Below are 20,087 nucleotides of genomic sequence, written 5' to 3' on the forward strand. Positions count from 1 at the left end.
ATCACAGTGAAGTGACTTTTAAATCTCATGATCCAATGGGGTTTTTTGTCATTCACAACTGAGACATTTTGTTTTATAATGACAAGTTCTAGCTTATTTTGAGTTTGATGGACGGCAGCAACATATCCCAAAAAGGACAGCAGTAGGACAATAAAAGCCATGTGCCAAACTGGCCTCCTACAGTCCAGACCTTTCATCTGATACAAGAAGGCCCAGGACTGTTGAGCAGTTAGAATCAGACAAGAATGGAACACCATTCTCCCAAAAGTGCAAGAACCGATCTCCTCAGTTCCCAGACATTTACAGACTGTTGCTTAAAGAAGAATGGATGCCAAACAGTGGTAAACATGGCCCTAGCCCATCTTTTTTGAGATGTGTGACAATCATCAAATTGAAAATTATCCTATTTTTTTATTTCTTAAAATATTATATCTTTTCACTTGAAACAATTAATGTATTTTATTTTTTCTATTATGACTACAATATGGCTTCATGAGATGTGCAAATAATTGCATTCTGTTTTTGTTTACATTCATCACAGCACCCAAACTTTTTGGAATTAAGGTTGTATTTCTTAATTTTAAATGAAAGGAAAACCTTCTGAATTAATTTCTGTCTATCCGCCTTTCATGAGCAATCTTGGGGCAGTTAGACCACAAAGCTGTAATTTAATAACCATTTCAGCCTTAAATAAAACTGCAGGTTTGCATAACGTAGTGACATAACATTAAAGCAGTCAGTTTTGTGCTTTCCTGTGTTTACTTGGAACTGGAGTAGTTATGATTGTTCTTAATGCAACTCTGTATTTAAGAACACAATTTAGCTTCTTTCTATCTGAAATAACCACAAACTGTTAAATCATTATGTCTCATTAGCCTTTTGTGGTCTCTGGTTAGAAACAGAAAACAAAAATAAGATCAAAGAAGAATTTATTGAATAAATAATACAGTACTAAAATAGAACTTATTCTAAAACAAAAATACAAAAAAACCCGTTATTTGTTAAAAGTCTTTTAGTACACTGCTGAGACGTTTCATTTTCTCTTCCATGATTCTCTTGTTAGTTTCTGTCTCCTCCAGGAGGTGCCGCATCTCCTCCTCCACTTCAAATACCTGAGGAAGAAGCACAGACAGACAACATCAGCAGCAGAAACACAAACTGCTTTTCAAAACATTTGTATGTTAACTAGCATTTTATTAACCATGTCTTGATGGGTAAAATGCAATTAAAACCAGGCTATGACCAGAGCACACATTGGCAACATATGACCAGAGGGCCAGAACCGGTCGCTGAACCATCTCAACCCGGCCCTGGGTGTCTTAAAAGGAAAAATAAACAATCCAACAAAAAAAGGAAATGGCATATTTTATGTATCAATTTTATCTATTATGTATATTTTATGTTGAGATGAATAAGTCTTATATGTCTGTAAATGGTAAATGGCCTGTATTTGTATAGCGCTTTACTTAGTCCCTATGGACCCCAAAGCGCTTTACACTATATTCAGTGATCGACCCATTCACACACACATTCACACACTGGTGATGGCAAGCTACATTGCAGCCACAGCCCAAGGACACAACGACAGAGACTGTCCGGGGCTCGAACCGGCAACCTTCCGATTACAAGACGAACTGCCAACTCTTGAGCCACGATCGCCCCCAATAATACCATTCAGTAAGACTCCAAATGAATGTGTGCCAAACAAACAAAGCTTTTCTGTGCACTACAGCACTTTTTACTCATATTTTTCTGGGGGGGTGTCAAGATTTACTTTATTGTCATTCAGCACTACTTCAAAAATGTAATGCAGAACAAAACTATGTTGCACAAGCTCACTTCTTGGTTTTTGGACTGAGGTCCCATTCTTATTTGTAATGTGTACAAAAATCCGTGGACTATCATTCAATGCTGTGTGTACCATGTTTACATCAAAGTGCAGCACTTTACTTACTTTATGTTAGACAACATAGCCCTCTGAAGAAAACCCACCCCTTGACTGGAGGTATGACAAAAGAAAACACGCTTTACTTTAAAACATTTTCCTCATCATTATTTTTTAATCTAACGCTGTCACAGTCACTTTTATTTTGACCAGAAAAAGTGATGAATGTCATCAACTGTTGCATAACAACAAACCGTTACAGTATGAGAAGAATTTCAGTTTTTCAGTGACTGAATCTTCCCCATAATTTATAACGAATTATGAATCCAACAGTGAAGCAAGCGACTAAAGTCTGTTACGAAATGCTTCCGTTGCAGCCTCTCTTACACCTTATTTTTGAACTGTCACAGAGGAGGCGAACCAACGCTTGCGTTCCCCTTTCTCATACCAAGACATACCAGTTTCTTTCTTCCACTTTGGAGAAAAAACATTTGTGGGAAAGCTGCCCACATTTTACCTTCTGATTGGCCTCTTCTATCTTTTGGTGTTTTTCATTAGCAAGTCCCAGAAGCTCAGCTTGATGGGCAGCCTGGACGGACTCCAGCTGTCGACGGAAAGCATCGTCCACGCAGTGTAATTTCTCTAGTGCAGCTCTGCGGAACAGACCAACACAAACGTGACAGGTTGCGTAAGGAGTGGTACTTTGGATGCTCTCCAAATGCTGCCTTGGGAAAAATACATGTCTGCGTTTTTGAAGGTGAAGGGCCACAGGTATAAAGTACTAACGCCTTATGTGATCATTTATTTACAACAAAAGCATTCACCTTGCCTTGCTTTATGGGGAAAAGACTCAAACACTTTCCTAATCCTGATATGACATCTGAGACTTTTTAAGTACCATAACATTACAGTTTCATAAGGGCTTTGTTAAAAACTACTTCTTACTGGTGCAAAATCTACAAAGCTATATATCATCTTTCTTCTGACTTCTTCCCAGCAGGCAGGCAAACATCAAACACACAACAATCAATGATAGAAACCAAACAACAGCACTCTAGACACCAAGAAAGGCACATAAAATGCATTTCAACATGTCTGACCCAAGAGAGTGAACCAGCAGCAGTGCAAAAGTATCACTGAAAGTCCCTGATAAGGGCAGTCTCTGAACAACCGGGAGAGAATAACTTGATATTTAACATACCTGTGTGCTTCTGTTGCCTTTTCTCTTTCTTCCAGCAGCAAGCGCTCCCTGGAATCAAAGTTCTCCTTCATACGCTTCACCTGGCTCTCCAGCCGAGTGAGCAAGTCTGCCTTCTCCTGCCACTTCTTAGTGGATTCACTAAAAAGATGAAAGACACAAAGCATAAAACATACTGGTTTAGAAACAGCTTAAAACTTTAATGTCTGATCATCTTCGGGTCGCCAGTAGCAGCACTAACATTGGAACTTGTTTGATTTAAACACAATTGTTACCCTAAAATGTCAGAAGGTACTCTGCCTAAAGCAGGCCCTTTTCCTTTTTGTGGTTATGCTGGGGTACTTGCCTGTAAACTCTTTTGACCTGCTCGAGCTCTGCTTCCTTGTCTTCCAGCTGCTGCTTCAGTTCCTCCTTGCGCAGGCTCAGATGTTCCACTCGCTCTTTCAGTTCAGCCTGCTGGGTTGTTTCCTCCTCCAGCTGCTCTTGAAGCCTCTTCTGAGCCTTTGCTGCCTCCTCCTTCAGCCTTCGGATCTGATCATCACGCTCCTGCAAGGACTACAAAGCAGTGACTGATAATGAGAAACTGCATGATAATATGAATAAATGCATAAATGATTACAAAGCACAACAATGACGGTTAAAACTCAAAAGTTTTGTTTTGTTGTTGTTTTGCTTGGAGTTTGAGCCCTCTGGCTTGAGTAATACAAGTTCTCAACCTACCTCTTTGAGTCTGCGAATGGTTTCTGTCTGGTCGTCCATGATTTTGATTTTGATTCTAAGAGTATCATTGTCCTTCTCATTCTGTTTCCTTTGAGCCTCCAACTCAGCACTCAGCACCTCTATCCTGGCCTCTAAACGACCACGGTCCTGAGCCAAAGACGCTCCTGGAAAAGAATAACCCATCAAAATGTCGCTTTAACTCTCTATGTAAACACATGTGGAAGACAAACGTTAAGAGAGATATAAAAAATAAAGCTGGCCCGGTGTTTTCTAATTGTGCATCTGGGCTATAACCACTAGATGGCAGACTTTTACCTGATAAAAATGTAAATCAGCACGTACTGTATTGAGCCTCTTTTTAAATTACCTCTAAGGTGGAAATCTCCAAAATTTTACGAGTTAAGCACAAGTCAGTGCATTAGATTGGCTCCAGGGAGGACCCGCACCACTGATTGCCAATAAACAGCTAAAACTGCATTATCAGCTTTTTCTGTGCACTGCAGGGCAGACTCAAGGTGCAAAACAAGTACTCTCCTGAATTTTTCCCACCTTGCTGAGCGAGCTCCTGGCCCCAAATCTTCCTCTCTACCTTGAGGCCGTCTATCACCGACTCCTGAGCCATGAGCTGAGACAACACTCTAGCCTTATCTTTCTTAAGCAACTCTAGCTGTAGGCCAAGACGCCGGTCCTGTCCTACCTCTGCTTCCAAGGAATGCAGACGGCTCTGGCAGAGAGAGACAGACAGTATTAATGATCAATGGCCATCTGTCATGGATGGCAGATGGGAAGGCAGCTGGACCATTCAGTATTCATGATGTCTCAAAGTAGTCAGTCTCCTACAGGACCAGGGTTAACATGTTTTTGAAAAGGCAGTGACTGATGAATCTGTGCCCATGCTATCTCACATGAAGTCATATTTCAATATTTTAAATCCTGCAACCTGGGCTCAAATCCAGTTGAAATGCTGGAATAAAAATCACCCACATCTCCCTCTCTTACTGCAATGCTGCACACCTTTAGATCAGTGACAGCGTCTCTCTTGGCTTTGATGAGCTCAGAGATGCGGCTCTTCTGTTCTTTGACCATAGCAGTGAGCTCCTGCACTAGAGAGCCTGATTTCCTCTCCCTCTCTTGGGACTGGGCCAGGGTTGCCTTGAGCTCCATCAGCTCTGCAGTCATCTGATCACACGCCTCCTTTACCTACAGAAAAAAGTGAGAGTGTGGAACTGAATGTTAATAAGAAATCTTGGGAGTTAACCAAAGCGTAGGTCCGAGCATTACCTGACACTTTAATCGGTCAGAACAGTTTCAGAGCCATGGCTTTACAGAAACACGTGGCCAGCAATAGCTTTTTCACACTTTTCTCAAAGGTCAAAAGTTTGGGTGACAGAGCAGAAATTTGTGCAAGCAGTAGCAATCAAAAATTAGATTACATTTTTGAACATTCTGAATTGATTCGAGCCCAATCCTTTTGTAAGCTTCTGTCCATGTGGCAATCAAAGACTACTTGTCCAGAGGCAAAAGATCCTAATTCAATACCAGTTTTCCCCATCGTGCTGAAAAAAAAACCCATCAGCCAAGTCTCTCCCAACTGGGTGAAATCAAGTTCAATCATTTCACTTTTTAGTGTTCAAAGTAATCATTTATCAGCTGGACTGCTCAGAGATTGTAGTGTAAAATTCAGGGCAACATTACAGTGATTATAGGCCATCTGGATGGCAGGGGTCCATCTTTTAGCAGACCTCAGAGAAGCGAGCAGCCTCGATGGTTAGCGCCATGCGGAACTCGTCCTCCAGAGCAGTGTACTGTTTCCTGCCCTCTGCCAGCTTCTCCTGCAGCTCCGCCTCCCTGTGGCTGTGCCTTTCTTCCACTGATGCCACTTCCTTCGCCACAGCATCACGAAAATCTGCCCCACCGGGTTGTAATCGCAACTCTAGTTGTTTTCTGTAGGAAGGATGAAGAAAACGACGATAAGGCATTAGCCTCTTTAAATGGCGACTGTGTCCTCAACAGAAACTCTAAAGGCATGTAACTGCTTATTGTAATCTGTTTTTGCATTTGCATCTTTTTTTGCATTTGCATCCGATATTTAATTTAGATGCAAATTTCTAAATTAAACAACATTAGATATTAGAACCCCTTGAAACTTGGCATTAAATCAGGTACCTTGGGGGATTCGTGACAAATAAGCAATAATAAAACTTTTCCAGACTTCTAAGCATTTTATAATATTTCAAAATTTATGAGAAAATGTTGCATTTATCTAGGATCACACTGCTCATGAGAAGCAACTCTTTTACAGAAATGGTTTCCATGGCATCTAAAGATGAACTTTATATTTAGCATGGGTTCTTCTTCTTAGATGTACCTGTGCTCTTGTTCCCTGGCTGCCAGCAGTTCATGCAGCTGCTGCAGTTTGTCTTTGTGCTGTCGTACTGACGCTCTCTGGATGTCCAACTCTCTCTTCAGAGCTGCTGCCTTGTTCTGCAGCTCCTGTTGCCTTTTTATCTGAGGAAGGTCAGCACATGTTTTATACCAGCCTGTCAGAGCTGAATGACCTCTCTGTGCTGAATCCTTTTATCTATCTGAATGTATTCACTCCAGGCTGGATCAGTGAACTAATGCGTCGTTACAATCAAAAATTAGAGCGATAAGGGGAGCTCAGTGGCAGGTAATCGAATGTAGCAGAAGCAGTGTGATAAACTTGCTTTGATGGGAGAAAAACTGCATGTCGAGCATCGATTAGCACCGCCTGACTGAATATACCTTATCTTTATCAACATGATTTGTTCTAGGGGAAATAAGCGAACATCTGTACCTCTTCAGCCTGCTGGTGAGCCCTAAGCGCCTCTCCGTGGGAAACGCTTTCCTCCAGTCTATGCAGTGCAGTTTTGTGCTGCTCCTCACAGCTGCGGGCCTGCTCCAGCTGCTGGGTTAGGGATCGACACCTCCCCTCCAGCTCCTCAACACGAGCCTGCAGCTCAGAGTGCCCCGATCGCTCTTTCAGCAGCAATTCTTTCAGTCTGGACGGGGAGAAAAATACGATAAGGGTGTCCAAGAGAAGCCGCGGTAATACCCTGAATTTCTCTTTTCACTTTATATAGAAATTGGTACCAGAAAGCACTCCCCAATTCTGTGATGCCCTTGGCTGTCCTTCCATAGTGTCAAATATGTGATAGCTTTTGAAATTGAAGAACTCTAACGCTATAGTATAGTCAAAATCTTATCTCATGGGAGAGACAATAGAAGTAGAAATGGAAATGAGGCACACAGGGGACAACTAAGAAACTACAAAACAGTAGAAGCAGCTCACGCACAGTAGTCCACTATTAAAATGTGCTTTGATGAGTCACTGTAATCTGTCTCTCGCTGAGCATGGACGGCAACAGTAACAGCCGTGTTCAGTGTCATTAGAAAGTGACAGTTAAGATTGATTTGTGTAATTCTGCTGACATATGCGCGTCATCGGGCCTCTAATTACAACCATAATGCAGATTTATCTAAGCAGGATGTGGTGCCAGCGAAGACCGTACAGAGCAGAAGTAAAATGGCCTTGTGGCAGCAGAGATAGGAATATTTAATCAAAGCCTCTGGAAATTTGAAAGTTATGGTGTAATGGAGCCAAAATGTGAGCATGATTTCTAAAGAGACTATGGCACCGTGATAGTGAGACATTTTAATGGTGGGATGGATACTCGTTGTTCAACAATGAGACACGCAGCAGGCCTTGGTCTCAAGAGAGCCAATACAAAAGATGAAGAGAGTAGAAACAGATGAGGATCCATTATGAAGCTGACAACTAAAATCCACAGAGAAGAGTTCAATTATCGCTTTTTTTTCCAGCATGATATCTGCTTTAGAGCTGCCTAACAGATTCAAGTGGTTTGTGATGAGAGGCATCCACAGTAAATGTGCCTCCCTCTTACCTGTCTGTAGTGTGCAGGGCCATGCTCTGAAGGTCCTTTTCCTCGCTGACCTTGGTCTGCAGGCACTTGAGCTCCTCTGTTAGCTTTCTCACAGCTTGTTCTGCCTTCCAGCGTCTTTCCCGTTCCTGGTCACGCTCCTCCACAATCGTCTGAGCAGAACACATACACAAAGCATGAATTTCCAGAGTAAACACACACTGAACGCTTAAAAAAAAAAAAAAAAGAAGAAAAAAAAAGGCATCATTATTTTTTCTTTAAGTTGAAATACCAATTTCTTCTTACAGCTCAAGTGTTTTTTACAGTTTTATTTAAAGCATCTCGTTGTTTTTGTAGGAACAATGAAAACAACATTGAGGATTTTTACCCCCCTGTATAAACAAGTGAGTACCCCCCAAAATATATTATTAGGAATAAAAGATATTTCCACCATTTTTCTCTCGTGTTACATCTGCTTTGAGGATAAATCCAATATTAGAAATTACTGCATGGGATACGTGCCAGAAACAAAAGCCTGTGCTGTCCAAAAAAACATTAAAGAACAACTACCGTCTGCCAATAAACATGGAGGACATGACACTGCTTTTTTTTTAAATAATATGCTCTGAACGGGCAGATCAAATAAAAGAGTTGTTTGACCACAGTGGCAGCAGATATGCTCGATGCATATGAATCACAGTTTTTCAGGAAGAGACCCTGAAAGAGTCTGTGAATTATGACTGTAGAAATATTATGACTGGTGTTGCTTTGTTGCCTCAGGATTAGAGATGGCACGATACCACTTTTTTATGTCCGATACCGATACCGATATCATAAATTTGGATATCTGCCGATACCGATATGAATCCGATATAGTGTATTTTTTAATCAGTAAAACTGTTTTTTTAATATCTTGCTGCTTTTTGTATAAGTTAATACTCAAGTTAAAAAAAAAACAAAAAAAAAAAAACACTAAAGCTATTCTGTTATACCTGTATGCGAAAAATACACTGCACCCAAAATATTTCATAGTTCAGCAATACTGATCAATCTAATAAACTTAAACCTACTCCATCCTCCCTATTCCGGTATTTTAAAGAGTAAGCAACCTAACTAATAGGGCTGCAAACTCCCAGCAAAAAAAAAAAATAGGGAACCACCCACCCTCCACCTCATGATGCTTAATCGACGTAATCAACTTTAATTTGATGCAGTGTGAAAAAAAAAGCACAGAAATAAATTATTTTTCAAGAATAATTAAATAGATTCAACATCTTTCTTCAACAGAACTGCAGACTGCACAGATGGTACCTTCCCAAAGGAAAAAGTACTATAGCTTACTAGGGTATATTAGACTTAACAGTTACTTTAAACAGTAATGGACTTCTATACATTTTACATCAGATTAAAACTTTGGGTGTAAGATTGGGATAATTTTTTATTAAAAGCTAGACATTTTTAATGAGAATAAGAAAGAAAAGTATGTCTTTGTGCCCCCCTTTTCCCTGTTCATGCCCTATCGGCCCCCCTGGCTAAACTTTGCTAGATCCGCCCCTGCACAGTTACCAGCCGTCAGCTACGTAGACAAGGATCCTGGTGTAGAAAGTAATATTAAATAAATTCTAACAACAGCTTATCAAGCTTAAACGTGCTGCTGTTGTTCAGCCGCTGGTTTCCTCTTTCTGGCGCGAAGTGGGCGATAAACAAACAAGAGAGACGGACTCGCGACAGAAAAGCCGATCAGCTGATCATTGATCAGTTTCACGATTGAAGTAGCAACAGGAGAGAGAGAGAGAGAGAGAGAGAGAGAGGCAGTCGCTCCATATATTGGTTGTTAAGCTTAACGCGGGAATGCTTTACAAACATTCAGAGATGAACTTACAGGCTTGCTTTACTTCTCTGGGATAACTTCCTCGGAGATGAAATGCCGGATTGGTAGCGAGGCTACAAATACACACAGCCCCTCTATCACGTGATGCATACTGCTCCAACGTGCTACGGTTATGATCCGAGTTACGCCATGTCGCAAGTTTTGTGAGGTGCTTTTTTGATATTTAATGGATCGGATTACATTTTTTATTTCTCTCCGATATCCGATCCAGTAATTTAGGTCAGTATCGGACCAATACCGATACGTAATATCGGATCGGTCCATCTCTACTCAGGATTGGGGAGTTTGCAGGAATTGATTGAACTGTGAATTCTGCTTGAAGATAACAGACGAGCGTTTGTCCAAAAGTTGAAGTAAAAGTGGACCCGTCAGCAGGATAAAGAATGGCAGACAAAGAACAAGAAGCACAGATTTAAATCATTTCAGATGTTGGGGGCACACAGTATAAGTATGAAAAATCATTAATCTCTTGCAATAGAATGAATTTTACATGGAGGTTGTCAAATAATATCAGCAAACTAATGTAAGAGACTTGTAGAGAACTACATGAAATGCCTACAAGAAGTTTGTTCTGTTACTTTGACAGAAGAATGTTGGATCTGTTGATATTTTTGTTGAATAAATGATTGAAAAAATAGAAACTTTCTTTGTGGAAAGGAATCGAATGTTTTCTTATCACAACAAAAAGCCAAGAGTTTCATTAAATGTACTGAAATTAAATAACCAAAAAGATGATGGACTACTGGCTTGAACTCTATTTTGCGCGTAATTTAACAAAGTTACCACAAAGAAGTTATTGACATCACAAAGATAAAGTCAAGGTTACTGAAACAAAGCTCTCAGAAACAAAGAGCAAAACATGAAAAACCTTTTGTTTACTGTGGTCCTATTTCTGCTGTCACCTTCTAGAAGCATTATCCATTTATTCTATTCCTGTATTTTTTTTTGTTTACACAAATGTTTCTGCAAACACACCAATTTACTCTCTTTTTGAATGGGGACAGAACCGTTTCTATTTTACAGTCACTCAATAAAAACAGAAGCAGCTAGGTGACCCGTCCATCGTGTACCCTGTAGGTTTCCTCCTCTTCAGTGGATCTGGTTTTCATATCGCCTGAGGCCTTAGCTGCTCTCAAAGGTCCTTTCCTTGTTGGCCTCACTGCCTCTGCACTCCCTGTGCTACCAGCCTTCGTCCTGGATCCAACGGCAGACTTTGAAGCCCTCCGTTTATGATTCTCCTGATCGCTGCACATAAAACAAATCACAAGTATTAAACTGGCTGTAAAATAGATTCTAAACAACCCTCCAGCTAATGTCTGGCTAAACAAAGGTCAAAGCAGAAAATTTACTGAGTTTTATAGGGAAGCAAAGTCTGAACAACTTTGAATTTTGAAGTAATATTTCAAAGTAACCTTTTTTTGATGAGGGCTATTGTGAGATTACTTAAGTTAAATTTCTGAATCTTAAGCACGTCATTAGTGGATGATGAAGTAAGATGAGGGGGTTGACCGGAGAAGCGTGGCCATTAATCATGCGAGTGAGCTGCCGGCGGTAATTTCTAACACAGAGGAGAAAAGTCTATAACATATCATCTCTCTGAGGAAAATTTATCACCCCCTCTCAAGTGGGAGGTAAAAGGATTTTCCCTAATCAAGATACCTGATAATATTAAGTTGATGCATGATGAACAATATGGAAAAACCCATTGCTGCATATTGTTTGGTGAATGTATGAATGTGATTATCATTGCTTAGAGGTACACTCTCTGATTTTGATGTAGTGCCCACCAGTGCTGAAAATGTCTTCACATAGTTTAGGTTCATCAAGTTTTAGGCTTTGCTGAGTTGGATCTCAGCTGCTATAACAAAATCAGGGAGTCCAAATGTAAACATGATGGCATTTCAAAGCAGCTAACATGACACCAGAAATCTCTTTTGGTGCAGAATCACCTCTCTGATCTCTTGGTCTCTTTGGTGGTTGTCGACGATGTTATGCTGTCATGGTATTTGGGAATTCTCGTCTGCCTCCTGTTTTCCTTCCCGCTGTCACATTCACTTTCTGAAGTGCGGTCTGTGTCCCGCTTGGCTTTCCGTACCATCACCACAGAATGGGCAGATCTTCTGGATTTATTATCTGCAGGGTTCTGGGTAAATAACAAAGAAATACTTAAAAGTTTTTTTGTCACCCCCCGGTTCTTTATATTTTTCTAGGAAATATAAAAAAAGTGGGAAATAGGTACACCAACATCAGTTAAGACAAAAACAGAGTTTTTACAGTTTGAAGCTGTGATCAGACTCTTTTCAGATGGTGGATCAAATATGAATATACTTTGTTGGGGACAAGATCCCCAACATCAGTGGCTGAAACCCTGCCCGAAACCATGATAGAGCCTCCACTGTGTTTAACAGATAGGCTACTTACAGCTGGGAGGGGTAAAAATTACAAGAAAGCCTGGCTCATTATAAGCAAAATATAAAGAGCAGAGAGGTGATTTCGGACTTTTGCACACTACTTTATTTGGGGATAAATCACCATTTAAGAGCCAAACGTGTAAAAATTAATTTATGTAAAGATGACTTCAAAATATTGCCATGAATAATTTATATTGAACAAATAACTTCAAAGTGCAGTAGATTAAGAGAACATCAATTACATTAACATTTAGTACAACTTTTTCTTTCCCACCTTTTCCTACTTTCATTATTTTAAAAAAAGCCAAAAAACAAAAGAAAAAAAAAAACAAGAAGGCACATATGCGCAAAAAATTAATCTTCAAAAAGGTGTACACCTGCTGGATGAGCTGGGACATCTGGTGCTCCAGTTTCCTGATGCGCTCTTCATTAACGGGGTCTCCTTTATCAGTCACAGTGGAGCGAACCGGCTGTGTGCGCGGAGGTTCTGGTTGTGTGACTGGGTCTGTGATTACTTCTGAGGTAGCACTCCTCTGACGAAACTGGGTCAGCAGCTGGTCAATGCGGGGTGTGGTGAGAGGAGCATCGCCTCTGACCTGCAATGGAAACTTTCACTTTTATTTCACAGTTTCCAAATGCAAAAGTGTGGTTTTGAATTATAATGTATTTACAGGACTTCATTGCAGAGGCGGAAAAGAGTTAATAACGGCAAGCCAAATGGCTTCTACTGCAGTTTGTTTTCCTGTAGAAAAACAGACAGAAACTGCCATCTGGTGCAATGAATATGCAAAGTAGTATATTGTAAAGCAACCAAACTTTCATCATCCCAGTATACATAAATTCATTATGTTCCAATAATTCAGTGACAACCGGGAAATCTATTTGGCTCGATGATATTCCTCGTTGCAGCGAAGCAGACCTACATAACTAGGTCTTCTATAAGCAAAGCTGTGTAATTATGATATTTTGTCTTAGGTTAATACAAAGTGTTTGTGTGAGGTTTCTCCGGGTGAACCAGTTTCCTCCGACGGTACAAAGAGGTGCATTAAATGTTAACTTTAAATTGGACAAAGGTAAAGGTGTGAATGGTTGTCTGTCTGTTCTCTGATGGACTGGTGACCTGTACACTGCATCCTGCCCTTTTTGCATAACTAACCACACTCTACTCTTCTGTAAATAGTACGTGCTTTATTTAATTTTTTCTGTGCTTATTAATCTATTATTCTATTTTATTTATTTATTTTATTTATTTGTGTGTAGTGAACCCGAAAAGTAAGAACCTCATTGCTCAACATACCCACAGTTATTTGTGGTGTATATGACAATAAAATTCTCAGTTTTTCTTTCTTTTGTATCAGGAGCCCAGGATTTTGATACGCTGCCTATCAGGCAGTTGAGCATCACTCATACAATAAGTGGAAACTGTTCTACAACTTTCTTGTTCTCATGCGTCTCACATTCTGTTGCGTTATGAAAGCTGTAAATTAATTGTTGGGAAATAACTTTATGCTCCATTTGACTTGTTTGTGTCAGCTGCAAAAAAGCAAACATATTGCGAGAGACTTTCCGGTCAAATAAAACAGGATTTAATAACAAAAGTCCCTAAAGCATGGTGAGTATATCTAAACAAATAAAAGAACTACACTGGAATTGATAGTAGCTTAGCATAAAAAATTACCGCTTCATTGTGACTTGTGTCAGATGAGAGTAGGAGGTCCACGTAATCTTCTAGACCGGGGATATCACAGAGACTACTGAGACTTTGAGGTGATCGGTTTCCCAGTCGGTTTAGGCCATCCAGAACAGAGACCTGCGGCAGTGACTGCAAAACAATCTCCCTGTAACCTGCAGTAAGATAGGAACGCAGGTGTATCAGAGAAACCTGTCGAGGCTAGAGCTGCCTGATTGCCATGAGCCTCTTATTCAGTAATGTCACATCAGTGGTGCATATGACCTTCATGAAAGATCAAATAAATACGTCTGAATGAATAACCTTTGTGCGTCACCTTCATATGCACTATTGATGTACCCTATTTAATAGGTAGTGAGCACAACTTATGCAAGTATATCTACGCATACAGACAGCAAGAGTTGCAAGAGTGCCTTCTCATATTTAACAACATGAAAAGAGACGCCTTCAACAACTAGTGCTGTGAATTAATCATTAAGTGGAAGATATGGATAATGGGTGCAAAGGATCACTGAAAAGCTTTTTACATTAATTTAACTGCAGCCAATCCAATTAATGAAGAAGCCAAATATAAGATAAACAAAGAGATTAAAAGATCACAGTCATTACTAATAGCGGCTGTCAGTTTGACTGATTTTCACTGGACTTTCATTACAGGGGGAGTTTTAAATCAGTTATTCTGCAAAATTGGAAAAAATATCCTCTAAAACTGCTGTTCATAGCTGATATGCTGGGTGCTATTATTAAAGTTTGATCCAACTGCAGTTGGAAAATATGAATTAAATTGTTTATCTTTTATTATATATATATCATTTATGTATCGATCTATTTTTTTCTGTAATTGGATAACGTACAACAAACTTTTGCTTTTTGCAAATTCAGCGAACTGACATACTAGCATTTGATGCGGAAATGCTCAAAATAAAGTGTAATCCAAAGAAGCGATCCTGGAAGACCTGGAACAAAGTTACAATTCCAACTTTTCATCTCCTCTCACCCCTGCCATCAGAGACCCTGGCCTTGTTACCACAGCCAGTCTGCAGTAAACATCACATCATAGTCTTTGGTTCACCACAACAGGAAACCTCATTAGCGCTTATCTCCATCAATAAAGCCAAAATATCATACCCCCTGGAGTGCCATCTGCACTCTAGTCTTCCTTCTTACAAAACTACGCACAAATCTGAAGTTAGCCTAACTCTGCCCAGGAGCACACAACAGAGACACAACCATAAAGCACAACTAACAGAGTATTATTACAAAATGAACATCTTACAATAATAATAATAGCAATAATAATCTTTCATAGTAGCTGATGTGATGATTTCTCACTGACTTGTGAGATTAGATGGTTGACATTCCATTTAAGTGCCCTCATTATGTTTCCTGGGATTTTTCCATTCCTTCAGTGTGTTATAGGACTTTGTTGGTACATGTTAAATGTCTGCAAAGTGTCAAAGGGAGTTTTTCTTCCCCTATTCTTCTGAATTTATATCCATTCTTTGCTACTTAGCAAACACCTTTTTGACAGTCCAGACTTTCATCTACATCACTATGTGATACATGCAAAATGCCTGACAAAAGGTGAATTTGAGATGTTCTTAAACAAAGAATGAACAGCTACCAAGCAGCTTGCCAGATGCTTTTCTTACTCAAAACAATGACCTAAGGCATTAGGAGAGACTGGACTTCTTTGTCCAAGGTGTATTTGATGTCCTATCCACTCTAGAAAACCTCCAGGGCCAACAGAGAGACACCTCCCTGCCCTCTTTGCTCTGGAAGGTGTTCCAACGAGCATCTTTTTAATAGCTGTCCAAAAGCCTTTAGAGGCAAGCACTATTGCTGGTGCCATGACCAGGTCTTCAAGGTAAATGCTTTTAGAAACACCAGATGCAACCATCTGCCAATGACTATCACCTTTATAAGAATTGGAGAGAAATCTCGCCCCTAAGCTGAAACTACCGCCTTGGTTAAGCAGCCGAAGTTCTCAGTCCAGATTTTACTATCAAAACTGCAGCCAGACGTGACCGCTGTGTCCACATTCACCAAGGAAGTAATTATGCTGGAAATAATAGTACTCTGGGAACATCATATGGATGAGGAAATTGAAAGCATGTCAAGTGAATGCGTGCCGAAGGAAAGGCAGGTGATCCCGCTGACAAAAGGAGGACCATTAAATCAGCTGCCAAAACCACAGAGAGAGCAACTATGTGGCTTTCAATTACGAGGGTGGATTTATGGACAATTCCTTGTGGGACACAAGCTGGGATCAGACCAACCTCAACTAGCTCACCCCACTGTTGTAACACCTGAAAAAGCACCTAAAAAAGCTTCCACAAGATATGTTTCATCTAGCTAACTAACATACACTTGGACAACAATGACAACACAGCATTTGTAGATATTTAAAACTTTAAATTTGACACTGAATGTATGCAATATGAGTAAGCTAATTTAGTCTGAATTACAGACTACAGTTTTATCACTACTTAAGTGACAAATTTACTTTGCAACAGTGAGCTCCTATTGGCAAAATAAGTCCCAAAGTCATTTCCTGTATACTGCTGGTTCCATTAAAAAACACATACACACACGCAAACATTTTTTTTTAAATGCAAAAAAGACTGAACAAATTGCGTAAAAAATAAATATATGGAAGACTTGTATATTTTTCCGCTTGAGGAGCAAGTCTCACACGCACCATTAGGGCGCTGCTCTAATATAGCCATTTACATTGATGTCAGTGAAAACGTATTGCTGCACTTGCTGGGCGTATGTTATTACACATTCAGTGTAGCTACAGGTTCATACTAAAAATGAAAGGAACAGAAACAAATGAATTCAGAGGGAAACAGCTCAAATATACAAGTACAATGACTTTCAATGCTGAGTTAATGCCCTTTTAGATAAACCATGTTTTCAATGCGTTGTGTTTTAATGAAAATTCCATTCCAACAAACATAAGCCTTCTTGTTTGGTTCTCCTACATCAGGCCAGTGCATTTACACATCTGATAGGTCAACATGTACAGCTATCACATCAATCAGCTGCTTGATACAACTGCACTCCAATACAGAAGTGGTCACAGACTCTATCAGCTGAAGTGTCTGCTGGCCTTGTGGTTCAGATAAGATATTGAATACATATAACAAAGCTTCTGGCTTGTTTGTTGCTTCCTTTCTCTCAGCATTTTAAATCTGTATTTCTACAATCACTGTTCACCCCCTGAATATCATTAAGTACCAGTTTTTTGTCATAGATGTGAACAGGGCTCCTGTCTATAAGTGTTAAGGTTTCCTACCTGGTGACCTACAGACAGGGTTGTCTCTGCCATCCTGACTTAAAGTCACCTCTCTTAAGCCTTGTATTCCCAGAAGGCACTGCAGGAGGTGATCAATGCTGTCCAGGTAGTTGCTATGGAGACTGAGGTGTTTCAGTTTGTACTCCGTGCCATGGAGATACAACAAGCCTAATGAAGGCATGAAGAATTGACAGCATTGAAGCATCATTCACTTGTTAGCATTCTCATTTGGGTGCAGAAAAAGAAAACACTGTTCAGGCAAAATTCAACTCACCGCTGAGATCATTTATCTGATTGTAGGACAAGTTTAATCTCGTTAAATTCACAAGCCCATTCAGTGCTGGAGTGAAGGGAGAGGACATTAACAACTGAGTGATTTTACAGCTCATAGAGCAGTGACAGCAATGTCAGGGTAAACACAAGATCCACTAATAAAGAATTATTACTTGGAGAACTCACAGAGAGCAGAGGCATTTATTATCTCTGTTAAATGGTGACTAAAGACTCACCTTCAACCTTGGTGATTAAGTTGCAGGATAAATTTAAAGTCCTCAGGGAAGTGAGGGAACTCAGACCCTCAATCTTAGAAATGCAATTGGAGGAAAGGTCTAAGTGTCGCAGGTGCCAAGCTGAGGTCAGGCCCTCGATCCTCGGGATGTGATTGCAGTGCAGATTAAGTGACGCTACAGTGGGTATCAGGGAAATATCTAGCAAGCTAGAAAGAGGGCAACAAGGTCAGATTCACAGCGGAAGGTAAAACTTTGTGCAAATAAGTACATGTTCTGAAGGTAAATGTGTACCAAATAATGACTATTATAACAATAACAATACATTTGTTAATTTATTTAATCAATTGCTTAACAGTTTACTTTAAATGATGTAAAATCTCCTCTGAAAATTCTAAAAACTCAATCCAAGTGTTTAAAACTTAGAAGGTATTCAGTTTTCAATGACATTAAAGACAATTCTCATATTTTACTACAAAGAAAATATTCCAGATAAGCAACCTCTTGTGGAGTACTAAAAACGCGGCATTTATGCAAATACAGTTTCTGTTGCCTAAGTGTCTCTCAGTTGACTGATGATTCTACTTGTACTTCTACTATTCTCTCCGTATTCACGAGTTATAGTCTTTACGCAAACTGTGAGAACTGAAAAAGCAATCAAACATGAAATACTAGAAATCAAACAGAATAACTGTCAAGTGCTGACAGCGAATAAATTAAGAAATGTCAAGCCCTCTGGTTACAGCTTTTCAGCTAAGAGGATAGGTTTCTGTTATTAAAATATTTCTGGGTTTGGATTTTCAGTCTGTCATACACCCATCAGTCACTGTATTAGTTACACCTGTCCTACTGCTATTTAACACAAATATTTACTCAGCCAATCACATTCCAGTAGGGCTCGAGGAAATTGAGGATAGAGTTCATACATGGTCACCAGACCTGAACAACAGAATATTGGAGATATGATGTGGATCTGTACATCTGCAACATTTCAATATGGACCAAAATATTAATAATGAATTGCCACAATGAATTAAGAGAAAATGCATCTTACCCTGCAATGAAAAGGTGTGCCTATTACAGTGACTAGAAAGTTCATATTATATACAGAAGATGGGAATTTAGAACTAATTTAAAACTGACAACCACATAGCCCTTTTTTATTTGCACTTGTTTGTCTGCATATTGCAAGACAGTGATATTGAATTCTTGGTAGTAAAGCTTTTGTCCACCTAACATACAGTCTTTTTAAAATCTGTATTCACTAGATAATGAAGTAGATGACGCTAATAACCTATATAGGCCTTTTCCCCACAGTGCTTAACTTATCTAGGCTTTACTTTAAATAAATAAAATATTTGTGTTACTTCATTTCGCAATTCAACATTATTTACAGCATTCTTTGTCTGCACTCGCAGGAATGTATCATCTTATTTTATCTTATCTAGAATCAGATCTATACAATTGAAGAATGGTACTGATGTCAACAAAATGTTATTCATATGTTATTCACACGTGTCATTCTCATACAGCAATGAGTTATAGTTTACTTTGTATGGGGTCTTATTGTTCCTTATAAACATCACGTTTATCAGCAGATTAAAATTGTAACGTAAAGCTCGTCATGAAGTAAGTAAATATTCATGCCAGACTTAATCGGTTCGTCAGTGGTACATAGTAGTCCCTTATTGGCTGATGTAATGTAAATTTTGATACGTTAGTTGTGAATAGGTAACTTTACCTTGTTATGTTCTTGTCAATAAGACTCAGCTCCTTGCCTGCCATAACGACGACATGTAGCTACGCGTAAAGTCTGCTAACTAACAAAATAAACCAAGGAACCGCTACCGACATCAGGCTAAACACGTAGAAAACTCGCTAAAAAAAAGTCGACGAACACATCCTCTGAACAATCCTGCTAAGTTACCCAGCAGGCTAGCCAAAGTTTAGCGACTACCGAGCGGCCTCAAAGGAGCCAAACTTATTATAGGCCATCAACAGAGAACAACTGCAACTTCTGGGAGAGCCCAAAAGCTTTTCGTACTTCATTTTCTAACAAAGTGTTGTAAATTTATTGTTCGTTGGAGTTCAGTTGAACTAACCGCTTCTCGCATCATACTTCCTGTTTACTAGACGTCGCTAACGGGCACATCCGGGACAGCTTCTTTGCTCCGCCCACCTCTAGAAACGTAACATGTACCTAAATGCATTATATATGATACAAAACTAGAAGCAAAGATGGTTAATTCAGTCAATGCTCCTGTGTGTTAAAGTTTAGTAAGACTATCCACAACAGTTCATACAAGATAAACAGTACTTAACACTGCAGTTAAATTTACAGGGAGTGCAGAATTATTAGGCAAGTTGTATTTTTGAGGAATAATTTTATTATTGAACAACAACCATGTTCTCAATGAACCCAAAAAACTCATTAATATCAAAGCTGAATGTTTTTGGAAGTAGTTTTTAGTTTGTTTTTAGTTTTAGCTATTTTAGGGGGATATCTGTGTGTGCAGGTGACTATTACTGTGCATAATTATTAGGCAACTTAACAAAAAACAAATATATACCCATTTCAATTAT

The 20,087-nt window shown here is 39.5% G+C and overlaps 1 protein-coding gene across 1 annotated transcript; it reads right to left on the reverse strand.

Annotated features, from left to right (window-relative positions):
* Positions 1-912: 912 nt before the first annotated feature.
* lrrcc1 (leucine rich repeat and coiled-coil centrosomal protein 1) lies at positions 913-19,646 on the reverse strand. Its single transcript, XM_084913081.1, has 19 exons — positions 19,246-19,646; positions 17,508-17,713; positions 17,273-17,338; positions 16,999-17,166; positions 13,686-13,852; positions 12,385-12,603; positions 11,546-11,739; positions 10,667-10,841; positions 7,730-7,878; positions 6,622-6,826; positions 6,172-6,311; positions 5,546-5,747; positions 4,818-5,003; positions 4,353-4,527; positions 3,804-3,967; positions 3,430-3,638; positions 3,087-3,224; positions 2,403-2,538; positions 913-1,112 (listed from the first exon to the last, which is right to left on the reverse strand). The coding sequence occupies exons 1-19, from the start codon at positions 19,287-19,289 to the stop codon at positions 1,002-1,004; spliced, it is 3,054 nt and encodes a 1,017-aa protein (XP_084769207.1). The 5' UTR covers positions 19,290-19,646; the 3' UTR covers positions 913-1,001.
* Positions 19,647-20,087: the final 441 nt, after the last annotated feature.

Source organism: Perissodus microlepis, chromosome 18 (genome assembly GCF_051167445.1).
Source record: "Perissodus microlepis isolate ML-2025 ecotype Zambia chromosome 18, ASM5116744v1, whole genome shotgun sequence".
NCBI lineage: Eukaryota > Metazoa > Chordata > Actinopteri > Cichliformes > Cichlidae > Perissodus > Perissodus microlepis.